Source organism: Thunnus albacares, chromosome 17, assembly GCF_914725855.1.
Source record: "Thunnus albacares chromosome 17, fThuAlb1.1, whole genome shotgun sequence".
Taxonomy (NCBI): Eukaryota; Metazoa; Chordata; class Actinopteri; order Scombriformes; family Scombridae; genus Thunnus; species Thunnus albacares.
The window spans coordinates 16968475-16979904 of record NC_058122.1 but is presented as its reverse complement, the minus strand read 5'-3'; the positions used below and the strand labels follow the sequence as shown (position 1 = coordinate 16979904).

Below are 11430 nucleotides of genomic sequence, written 5' to 3'. Positions count from 1 at the left end.
ATAAACTACTTCACCGGTGTATCCTTATACTTTGCTCTCCTTACTGCACTTTATTTACTATATTTCATCAGCAGAGCGGCCTACAAAGATATGCAGAATATATTTTAAGATGTGCCTAAAGCGGAGCCATAACTACCATTGAGGACACTGAGGTCATCATATTCCTGTATGTTTCAGGGGTTTGATGACATGAAGTAGGGTTTACATGCTACAAATACAGACATATTACAGTTTATTGGATTTGTTAAGGCTGAATCAATATGTTTTTTATTTAATAGTTATTACTTAGATTTAATATCTAAAAAAGTAGCCTATCCTTTTAGGCAAAAACTTAAAATAAGAGGGATTTGGTCTTTTTTTCCAGAATTACATAAAGATAAAGTCATGTACAGGAGGCTTTAAAGCAACATTTTTCTTAAATGCTCAGAAAGTTTGTATAGAGTTTGGTCAGTGGTTTGACAAAAAAATTCTGATGGGTGGGATCTTGCTTGAAAATTTTGAATTTATGACCTCAGTTTTTATAAAACCCTGGGTACAGCCCTTGTATAAAGTAAAAAGATGCTCACTCATCAGTTTACCAAACATGTTAACAACTGAGTTCCTACTTATGCATAGTGTAACTACTGTAATATGTACTTTTTGTATGTAGTTATATTTTATTTTACAGTTTTTAAAGGTCAGTGAACATCCTGTGGCATTCATTATCTGTTTGGTGTGTGTGTGTCTGTGCGAGAGAGACAGATAGACAGAGAGTGGAAAATACTTGTTTTGGCATCTTCAGTCAGTGTGATAATCCTAACATGCTGCTCACACACAAACGACAAGCGTCATTGTTGTCTGCATGACATGAGGTCAGGAAATTATACTGTAGATAAGTGCCGCTGTCAGGGAGCTCCATGCCTCTTACATCGATAACATTGTTATCAAAAGGAAACACTGCCTGACTCATAGCAGCAGCAAAGTTCTAAAACTATTCTAAATGAGTTTAAGCAATATCCATGAATCATACTAATATGTATACCCTGGTTGTGTTTATTCATTAGCCTTATCACAGATGGACCTAATCGTTTTGTTATCACCGACATTGTTGAAATGAACTTTTGAGCAAGTAAACAAGCCAGAGGTCATTAGCTAGGAGAGAATGAACAGGAGGATGTCCATCCCCCCCTTGGGTGGGCCGTAATACACTCGTCATTTCCTCCCCTCATCTTTTAGATTTGGTGTGTGTCCTGAGCTTATGAGGTTGGATACAAGGCAAGGAGAAGAGTAAAACAGGGGAGGGGTGAAAAATAACAACGCTTCAGCTGGCTGAGTACAAAATACCTTAGGCGTGGTTTTCAATTATTTCCTTATGCAGTTGCGAGGGTCTTAGGATCATAGAAAAGACAGGATAAAACAGCAGTTTAGGCCTTGTTACAGTCTAACACAGAACTGAGCTGTTTCAAGTTTAAGGTGACTAGAAGAGTGGCGGCTAAGGAAAAGATTCATCCTAACTAGGCAGAAACTACAAGAGATCTCAAACATGGCAGCTATAAGCAGTAACAATGAGGAGAATTTGAACACAAAGGAGGAGCCGAGGGATCCTACCAGCCTGACTTTGGACACACTGCTCCCGCAAGATGTGTTATGTGACTCCTGCATGGATAACCCCAGCAAGGCCCTGAAATCCTGCCTGACTTGTCTTGTTTCCTACTGCGAGGCTCATCTCAGACCTCATCTGGAGAACGCCAAATTTCAAAACCACCGGCTGGTGGACCCTGTCCATGACATCGACTGTCAGGCTTGCGAGGTTCACCATCTTCCTCTCGAACGCTTCTGTCTGATGGACGGCTGCTGTGTGTGTCTAGACTGCGAAAACCAGGAGCATAAAGGTCACACAACTGCATCCGTGGAGGAGGCATGCGCTCAGATTGAGGTCTCAGCACAACACACACAGTTTTTATTCAGCACAGAGCATTTATTATTGTGAAATGAATTGCTATTTTGGCTGTTGCTCTAAAAATGCAACAGAATTTATTAGTTAGATAGTCTTGTATTAGTTGCCACTATATGGTCTTATTTGAAATCCTCATGTAGCATCTCTAGCAATTGTGTTTGTGATGATTGTTTGTAGACTGAACTGCAGGAAAAGCAGATAGAGATCAGTCAGAGTGCCTCAGCAGCTGAGAAAGCCATTGGAAAACTGCAGAGCAACAATGACTTAATTAAGGTATGTTACATGGGAAAATATCACACCAAAACCCATTTTCTCTAAATTCATTGAATGCACAATGATCTGGTTTAAATACATTATTCTGACTTCATTTTCCACCTTTCAATTTGTCTCTTTTCTCTCTGGACCTTCAGTCTTCGGTGCAGGAGGTTTGTGTCATCGTTGAACAGCAGTTCGCCAGGCTGCAGACAACCGTGGAGGAGGCCAAGAAAGGGGCGTTGGAGGTGCTTGAGGGTGAGCAGAGACAAGCCCTCAGACAGGCAGAGGGGATACAGGCACATCTGGAGCAGAAGAGAACAGAGCTGACAAAGACTCTGGCCCAAATGAACAAACTGTCCAGGAGCAAGTCTGATGTCAACTTCCTGCAGGTACAAAATATATATGAAATACTTAAAATGACGATAAATAAGTTGAGAAATAACAATTGGATGCCAGACGGTGTGAACTCATTTCAGTCAAATATCTCCTGATCTGGGATTAGCACAGGATGTTCCCTGAGACTTTATTTTGGACGCCGGTGTGTTGTTGACAGTGTACACAGAGCAGGCATTTCAGCATTTCGGTAATCTCACGAAGAAAAATTCTCGGAGAAAAGGGATTGTGTAACAGCTTCGTTTCACATCCTTACGCAATTTTGTTTTGCTTGTTGTAGAAGTACTCAGAGTGGAAGACAGGAGAGGCAGCTGTATGTTTGCCCAGTGTGTACATCAACCCCATGGACCATCTAGACTCTTATGTTCAAGTAGTGACTGATGCTACCCAGGAGCTGTGTGACCTGATTCTCTCATGTTACAGAGAAAAACTGAACATGATTTGCAAAAGTGGTGGGTGTATATCATACATTTGATCGTTTGGCTCCTTTCTTTGTTCATCTGCATACTTTTTTAAACCTCTCAAATGTTTTCTTGTTGATGATAATATAGATACTAAATCCCAGATGCCAGACGTTTCTTCGCTGCCTGATCCTGAGACCCTAGAGGACTTTCTAAAATGTAAATTTGTTTCTTTTCAATGTGCATGCAACATATTTTTTCTTCATCATATCTGGTTATTTAAACACCAACTGTCAGTCAACCGTAAAGCACTTTGAATCGCACTATCCTGTACAACAGGTGCTACACATATAAAGTTTTACTGATTGATTGAATTGTATTTCCCCTCTACTGTAGACACAAGGAGTTTGACCTTTAACCCAGACACCACTCATCATTTCCTACGTGTAACAGAGGACAACAGAAAGCTGACCAACACCAGCCCCTGGCAGCACAGCTACCCAGACCACCCTGATCGCTTTGAGTATTGGCGCCAGGCAATGACTTCAGACAGCCTTTACGTGGGGAGGCACTACATTGAAGTTGAGCTGAGCGGGGAAGGCGCACATGTAGGGGTCACGTACAAGAGCATCAATCGTAAGGGAGATCAAAGCGCAGACTGCATCACCGGGAATGACTTTTCTTGGTGCATGGGGAGGAGCAGCCGAGGTTTCTCTGCCTGGCATGCTGGTGTGGAGACACTTTTAGAAGCCTCTGATATCACAAGAATTGGCTTATACGTTGACTTTCACCGAGGCTCAGTGTCTTTCTATGATGTAACCGGTCCCATGAGGCTGCTCCACAAGTACAGGGGTGATTTCATAGAGCCCTTGTATGTTACTGCCTGGCTGTCAAAGAAGGACAATGTAGTTTTTCTGGTTCATGCTAAATGAAACCTTTTCCCATGTTTACTTGTGACACTGCATAAAATAGCAGCTGCCTTCACTGTGAGCTTGTAAAAGAAAAATTAGTGCGTTGTAAATGTTTATTGAGGTTAGATAACAAGGTACATAAAGTAATGATTTTTTTTCACATACATGTCAAAGAAGGTTAAATTTACCACCATCTAGTTGTAACTGTGCAACGTGAACATAAAAAATTGTGCAGCAGTTGGTGTGTCAGGAATTTATTGCAGCTTTACAGCTTTTGAATGTGATATGAATGAGGAGAAGATACACAACTGCCTGCCAACAATTCCTTTATTTGTCTTACAAGTTCATTCAGTTATTAATTGCCTCAGTGTCTAGCACCAATTGTATGAGTTTATTTACATATTTGAATTATTATAAACTATAGGAGGATTTATTATCTATGTGGTGACTGTAAAATCATCAAGTTAATAAAAAAAGTACATTTGGAAATGATTAACATACCTAAAGTTCAATGCAGTCAATTTCAGACATTAAAATCAGTTTCATTCTCATCATAAACTGGATTTACAAAGTGCACACCTGTTGGAGTCAGGGAGATAGAATTATTAGTTTCAGTTCCATATAGGCCAGGAACAGCAGGCAGCATGACTGGCTTGTCAAACATGGGATTATCAAAGCCATGGTCAAGAGGCCCTCCAAGGTCTCCAGTATCATTGTTCCTAAAGCTGCTCAGAGATGGCAGCGAAGGCATTGATGGCATCTGAACAACCCCCTTACGAATCAGGACAACCAAAACAATAATGAGTGTGATCATAATTAAAACTCCAAACACAACTCCAACCACCATTCCAGCACTGCTTCCAGACTGATCACTGCTGCTCCCAGTGGAGGTTTGAAATTCAGCCTCAGTGATTCCCAGATTAGACCCATGAGAATTGGCATCCCTCACTATGTCCCTGGCCAGAGCCTCCGCCTGTGTGCCTTTCTCTTCATCCAGGATAACTACCTGGATCTCAGCTGAGGAGCCAAAAGGGATGATCCCCACCAACCGCTGTGATTTGAAGACTTTAGACATGCCCAGCTGAATAGATTTGTATTGTGGCAGGACAAGAAAAAGGTGGCGGATTCGTTGTCTGTAATTCTGCAGGTTGAAACCGGGGGCATAATGGATGGTGACAATGGCACCGCACACATCACAGCAGTGTCCTACAGGGAGCAGAGGCTTCTTACAGCTAAGAGAGGGACATGTGACACTGGCACAGATCTGCTGATGGTTTACTGAATTCCCACAGTCACAGCCAGAAGGATCCACGCAACCCGAGTTCCCGACAGTGACCGCAGAGGATCCGTGAAACTGCAGTCGGCCTGAGCGTGAGCTGAGATACTGGGTGAACTCAGATCCGCTGTCAAACGTTTTCCCCAGTACAGACACAGATTTGACAGAGATGCTAGGCAGGCTGGAGCTGGTGTCCACTCTGAAGGAGGAGCGGGCTTTGAAAACCACATCGTCATACTGGCAAGGGACACTCTCCTCATGGACTGAGAACAGAAAGTTTTCCCGCTGCATGTCATCCAGAGTTGCAGCCGCCTGCCATAGAGCTGGGTTAAACCACTGTAGAGACTCTGAATTTTTGAACTTGGTAGTGACACCTGCTCCACAGCCCGGCTCTTGTCCCGCAACAACATAAAATCCAGCTCCTGAGTTCAGGATGAACTCTCCATCAACTGGCATCCTCATCTCCCGCACAGCATGTGTGGTCTCCACAAACACGGACACTTTTCTTTGGGCTGAAAACTGAACTCTGTCATTGCCACATGGAACGGCTCCTTTGTCCCAGTTGGTCTTATTCTCATAGTTGTTGTCAGGAATCCACTGTTTGTACAGAGCATTCCCTGCCCCGACAAGACAGAGGAGAAGGAGCGTGTGTAGTGTTTTCAGCATCTTGGATATTTGTGACAGAGTGAGAGAGCAGTAGGTGACCTTTGTTTCCAACCTTGTGACTGACACATGAGTGCACACAAGTTACCAGGACAGCAGATGAGCTCTAACATCAACCTGTTCAAGCAGGTGATCTGTAAAAGATTGACATTTTCTGCAGTAACAGATCTGTTTTAAGATGACATGTTTTTTTTTTTTTTTTTGTGCTTTGTATTTTGTGGGGGTTTTTTTGTTGTTACTTTGTCTGCCTGAGAGCCATCAGAAAATTTTGAACAATGATAAGAAATTTCAATTAATTTTCTAGAGTTTATTGGTTATCTAGATGTGGATTTTCTTCTATCTATTCACATCACCATAGATTAACTAACCAAGTTCAAATAGTATAAACTGCAGGATACTGAAAGCATTTTACATAAAATAAATCATGGTAATGTTTAGGCAAGCATTGAGTTCAGAAATGGGCAGAGACTAATCTTCTTAAAGGACAAAGTCTGGATGTTTCTCTGAGATTATGTTTCCCCTCAAATACTTTGGTGTCATCATAGAAATTTTGCTTCATGTAACACACATTCTTTCCATTTTTATTTATTTTTTTACAATTACCTTTTTAATAAACCAGGAATGCTATGAAAAGATTGTTTAAAATCTCATTTATGTTTAGTGCAGTGGTGTGTATAGGTCTTTCAAGCAAGCATCTCTAATATTTTAGCCCCTGACTGATTAAAATTAATATGAAATCTGATTACTCTAAACAACTCTCAAATTTCAATTAGGACCCCAAAGCAGTCAGTCAGGGTCATAACTAATTGCATTTAACTTCTATATCACAATAAGCCACAAAAGCATAAAGACAGAGCATGAAAACTACTCTTAATGGGATCTACTTCGTATCCGTCATGTATTTACACATTGATTGATTGATTTTATTGTCTCTGAAACGGTTCCATATAATTAGGAAGTAAACGAGATTGTTTTATTTGTAATTAATTGGATTTGTATGCCTTAGGTCAGGGTTTTACTCAGCAAAGATATCCAAATATTTCAGTGAACCTGTATTTTGGGACGGGTACCAGGATTAGGCTTTTAGACAAAATAAACACAGACTCATTGAACCTGAATTCCGCCTGAGGCAGTGTCTCGCCCAACCTGATCTCACGGGAGATACGTAAATGGAATAACAATGACATTCGGGGCCAAACGGTAATTTACACGGAAGTGGCCATCGAAACTCCCCCTAAAAACGCGTTGGGGTGGGTGCGAGGCGAGAAACGAGAATAATTAATCAGCTGAAACTAATTGCACCTGTGTTCCCTCATTAACTCACCTCCGTCCGGTGCTTGAGCTGTTTGCATTATCTATCCAACAGTGAGAGAAAAGGCGGGAGTTCATTTATTTCTGGTTTCGTCTTTGTTTTCCTTTAATCTTGGTAAAGTTATTTTATATTTGACATGTTATAAACAGGCCTAAGTGTCATTAAAGTGGCCGCTGTGCAACATAGCTGACGTTACAATCTCCATTTGGTCGAAGGGACATCATGAAAACTGTAGCTCAGCAGATGTTCCGGACCTGCAACAAACTCTTCACAAGGTAAAATTCAAAATTTGAGAGTCATTTTTTTTTTTTTTTATATGCATAGCTACTATCTAGCCACTAGTATGATGGCTGACATACAGTATCTATGATCTAAATAACTCTAGCTACCCACATGGCCTCTAATATAGGAAGGATATGGTGAAATCTAAATGATATGAATCCCAAAAAAACAAGTTCTCGGTTCTGGTGCACTACAGCATGTTTTGAAAGACCTTATCTAGGTCTGTAATATTACAGTGTGAGCTTGTATGTTTTTACAGTAAACATTATTACTGCTGTTTTCTGAGAAGCACGGATTAATGTAAACATAGTTAATGAATTTCATCAAATCATTCCTGTTTATTATTTTTGGTCTGTTACGTCCGCACCTTATAACAGTGTGTCATTTGGGGTTTGTGTGTGTTTGTGTTCAGCGTAGTTACGTAGTTGTGTGCACGCACGCACGTCAAAACTCAGAGAGGTAGGCTGCGTAAACTGAAACTCCCAGATAAACTTTATTTTTTTAAATGCATTAGATATGATACTAACGTGATCTAATGGTTGTATTTTGCTCTATGTCATATCACTTCCATTCTGTGTAAATCCTGCCAATATTTGAGATCGCTAATCAGTTTTTTTTTTTTTCATTTAGGCTAATTTAAAGTAGATTTGGAGAAATTGGGCGACCGTTAGAGTGCTGAGTTCGTGGCCAAGTTAGCTTAACAACGTTGTACTTTCTATATTAATTGTATACATTTTCTTCTTTGTCAGGGGAGCCAAGCAGACACACACATACGACCAGCTGATGTTTTGTTACTTTGTATATATTTTACCAGAGATTGCTACTAAAGATGTATTGTATTTATTCAGACAACGTACAGTTTTAAACATAAATGTTAACATTTGATGTACTGCACCAGAGTTAGCTTTAAAGTTAATTTTCATCTGCGCTCCCTTACAAAAAAAAACATAACAGCACAACAACAAACAGTACAAAGCAAAAAAACACACAGGACACATTATACAAATACAAAGCTAACGTTACACACAGTAGCACATCACATACACCCACAATGTCAACCAGAAATTAATAATGTAAGCTTGTCAAATTACAACTCTGAGACCCATAGTTGCCTCCTGCCTCTTAATTGAAAACGCCAAGAACACAAGGCAGAACATCATAGGCATAACCCAGCTGGCTATACACACAGACACACACCTTCATGACGTGTGTCCTTATTTATAGAAAAACACCAAATGATGTTCTTGAAGCCCATCCATCCAACATTGAAACAGCAGCACAGATGGAGAACATCCAGCACTTGCCCAGTCCCTCCCGTCCGCCCAGTGATGAGACTGTGAGAGACATTATTCACCATGTGGAGGCAGTGATAGAGAGAGCCCATCACGGTGGTGGATGGCTCCTGTCCGGCATCATCTGCATCAATATCCTCATCCTGGGCTGCGCTCTGGTCAGCGGCAGTGCCTTCAACAGCGTGGCCATTACTCCTGTGCACAGGCAAATCTTCCTCATCATTCTCCTCCTCCTCACTATGTTATGGATGCTGTTTTACACAGTGTTCACCTTCCGGAAAGATCAAGCAGTCTTGTTCAAAGATAGCCACGCAGGGCCTGTTTGGCTCCGAGGTGAGAACTGCGTTACAGTCCTTTTTGATATTTTTTAAGTCTGTTTTTTAAGATGTATCTGATCTCACTTAAATGTTTATATTGCAGTTGGACTTGTGCTGTTTGGCCTGCTTAGTTTCCTCATGGACATCTTCAAGATTGCCACCTATGTTGGCTACCTTCACTGTGACTCCGCTGTTAAAGTTGCTTTCCCCGTCGTGCAAGCTGTATTTTTGTTTTTCCAGGTTGTTGGATTTTAAGAACATTGTAGTTATGCATTACAAGAAAATGGTTGAAATGAGTAAGGGGAAACTTAACAATGTATTTGTTGTTAGACATACTTCCTGTGGATTCATGCAAAGGACTGTGTGCAGCTTCACACAAATTTCACTCGGTAAATTATTTTCTTTGCTCACTTCAGACAATTTTCACACGCTAGAATGTCTTTCTATAATTTTTCAGGATACTAACTGTTTTCACTCTTCCAGGTGTGGGCTTACTCTTACACTTTCAACAAACCTGGTGGTATGGATGGCAGCTGTTACTGAAGAATCCCTTCACCAAACTGAGATTCCTGATCTGAATGTCACTGTTTCACATAAGATGTACAGAGGTATCAATTGTCTTTTTTTGTTTGTTTGTTTGTTTGTTTTATTTGAATCATAATCATTTATGATCACTGGTTAAGAAAAACCAACTCAGAACTGCTCTTCTTTCCACTTCAGCCAGCTATGGTTACAAGAAGTGTAAATGCAGTCACTCGGCATGTGACACCTTCAAGGAGGCCTTCTACTACCTTTACCCCTTTAACATAGAATACAGCCTCTTTGCCTCCGCTATGGCCTACGTCATGTGGAAAAATGTCGGTCGACTTGTGGAGGATCACAGCCACCACAACGTCAAGTTCCGTCCAAAGGATGTGTGTTTGGGCCCCGTCACAGGAATACTCCTAGTGGTGGCAGGACTTGTAACATTTATAGTGTACGAGACATACATACTAGAAGAGGAGGAGGAGAAGAGAAACAAGGCACTGCTGATTCATTTTATCATGAATATAGTGATAGTGAGCCTGATGTGCATCTCCACTGTCGTCGGCTGTATCGTCTACAGGCTGGACCACAGGGAGCACGTATCAGAGAAAAACCCCACACGTAGCCTGGATGTGGGGCTGCTGGTGGGAGCCTCAATGGGACAGTTCATCATCAGCTATTTCACTATTGTGGCTGTGGTGGCGACAGGAGCCAGAGGCTACCTGAATGCCCTCAACCTGTCCTGGGCTATCCTGACGGTGCTCCAGGTTGGACTGCAGAACTATTTCATCATTGAAGGCCTTCACCGGGAGCCCTTCCATGTGATGCAGGAAGATGCTCTGCACACAAATGCTCATGCTTTCCAAGAACATGCAGAGATGAGCATTGTTGTAGAAGGCAATAAATCCAGCTACTTCCTTACTTCAAGTCCTCATAAGCCAAGCTTGAAGAGAAAAGTACTGAAGGAAGTCTGCGCCTTCCTGCTGCTAGCAAACGTAATTGTAAGTTATTTGTATTAATTTTTCTGATATTTTCATAACTGCAACTGTCGCTTCTAGTGTTTTCTTCTGGAAATGTGTCCTGCTCATTGTCACCTATTTTTGTATTGACAGCTGTGGATCATGCCTGCATTTGGCGCTCGTCCCCAGTTTGATCACTCCATCGAGATAAAATTCTATAAATTCACAATGTGGGCTGCTGTTGTGAATATTGGTCTTCCTTTTGGAATCTTCTATCGCATGCACTCAGTCGCCAGTCTCTTTGAAGTGTACTTAATCTCTTAGCTGGACTTGTTTTTGAACATGTAGTATTTTTATTATCTTATGTATTAAATGTATAACTTTTTTATATATATATATTAATAAATTTTAAATACAAAGAAATATTGTCACACCGTTTTCATTCATTAGTTGTCAGTCTGGTGCCCTTGGAACATTTAAATTCCCATTGCAGTTAATTTAGATAAGATGGTCATTCTGGAGTGCAAATGCAGCATTACACTCAATTGCAGTGCCAGTTTCAGGTGTTACATCTATAGTTATGAAAATTCAATTTCATTGGTCATGAAAATTCTTGGTCATCTCAGTACTGCGTTAGTCACAAGTTTGAAGACTTCTTGTCAGATGGTGTGAAGATGATGCCTTGTTGATTACAAGCAGTGCTAATTACAACTATACTGGTTTATATTTAATATTGGGCTTTTGATATCCAAATTCGAACCATACAGTAGAGGGATTTGGTAAGGGAAAAGTGTCAGCTGCTTTTTAATTGTGGCAGTATTATAAATGCTGTTCAAAGGTCAAACCTTAAGTAGACTAGTTGCTGAGAGGAATATGGTGCCATCTAGTGGTCAAGGGGTAAAAAGGTA

General features: G+C 40.9%; 3 protein-coding genes across 3 annotated transcripts; 2 read left to right on the top strand and 1 right to left on the bottom strand.

The window, feature by feature from the left end:
* Positions 1 to 71: 71 nt before the first annotated feature.
* On the top strand, positions 72 to 4083 carry LOC122967158 (E3 ubiquitin-protein ligase TRIM16-like). Its single transcript, XM_044331653.1, has 6 exons — positions 72 to 1915; positions 2114 to 2209; positions 2347 to 2580; positions 2865 to 3036; positions 3136 to 3204; positions 3382 to 4083. Exons 1-6 carry the CDS (start codon positions 1523 to 1525, stop codon positions 3915 to 3917), a joined length of 1500 nt encoding a protein of 499 aa, XP_044187588.1. The 5' UTR covers positions 72 to 1522; the 3' UTR covers positions 3918 to 4083.
* Positions 4084 to 4182: 99 nt separating this feature from the next.
* amn (amnion associated transmembrane protein) lies at positions 4183 to 6462 on the bottom strand. Its single transcript, XM_044331656.1, has one exon. The coding sequence runs from the start codon at positions 5836 to 5838 to the stop codon at positions 4420 to 4422; it is 1419 nt and encodes a 472-aa protein (XP_044187591.1). The 5' UTR covers positions 5839 to 6462; the 3' UTR covers positions 4183 to 4419.
* Positions 6463 to 7125: 663 nt separating this feature from the next.
* On the top strand, positions 7126 to 10905 carry LOC122967768 (proton channel OTOP2-like). Its single transcript, XM_044332577.1, has 8 exons — positions 7126 to 7261; positions 7363 to 7422; positions 8654 to 9054; positions 9142 to 9278; positions 9369 to 9427; positions 9522 to 9646; positions 9759 to 10564; positions 10676 to 10905. Exons 2-8 carry the CDS (start codon positions 7370 to 7372, stop codon positions 10844 to 10846), a joined length of 1752 nt encoding a protein of 583 aa, XP_044188512.1. The 5' UTR covers positions 7126 to 7261; positions 7363 to 7369; the 3' UTR covers positions 10847 to 10905.
* Positions 10906 to 11430: the final 525 nt, after the last annotated feature.

Excerpts from the sequence above, each read along its gene's own strand:
- LOC122967158 (XM_044331653.1), top strand. The coding sequence starts at position 1,523 with ATGGCAGCTATAAGCAGTAACAATGAGGAGAATTTGAACACAAAGGAG. Across the intron at positions 2,210-2,346 it reads GCAACAATGACTTAATTAAG|TCTTCGGTGCAGGAGGTTTG; the intron begins GTATGTTACATG and ends CTGGACCTTCAG. Across the intron at positions 2,581-2,864 it reads CTGATGTCAACTTCCTGCAG|AAGTACTCAGAGTGGAAGAC; the intron begins GTACAAAATATA and ends TGCTTGTTGTAG.
- amn (XM_044331656.1), bottom strand. The coding sequence starts at position 5,838 with ATGCTGAAAACACTACACACGCTCCTTCTCCTCTGTCTTGTCGGGGCA.
- LOC122967768 (XM_044332577.1), top strand. The coding sequence starts at position 7,370 with ATGAAAACTGTAGCTCAGCAGATGTTCCGGACCTGCAACAAACTCTTC. Across the intron at positions 9,428-9,521 it reads CTTCACACAAATTTCACTCG|GTGTGGGCTTACTCTTACAC; the intron begins GTAAATTATTTT and ends TCACTCTTCCAG. Across the intron at positions 9,647-9,758 it reads TTCACATAAGATGTACAGAG|CCAGCTATGGTTACAAGAAG; the intron begins GTATCAATTGTC and ends TTTCCACTTCAG.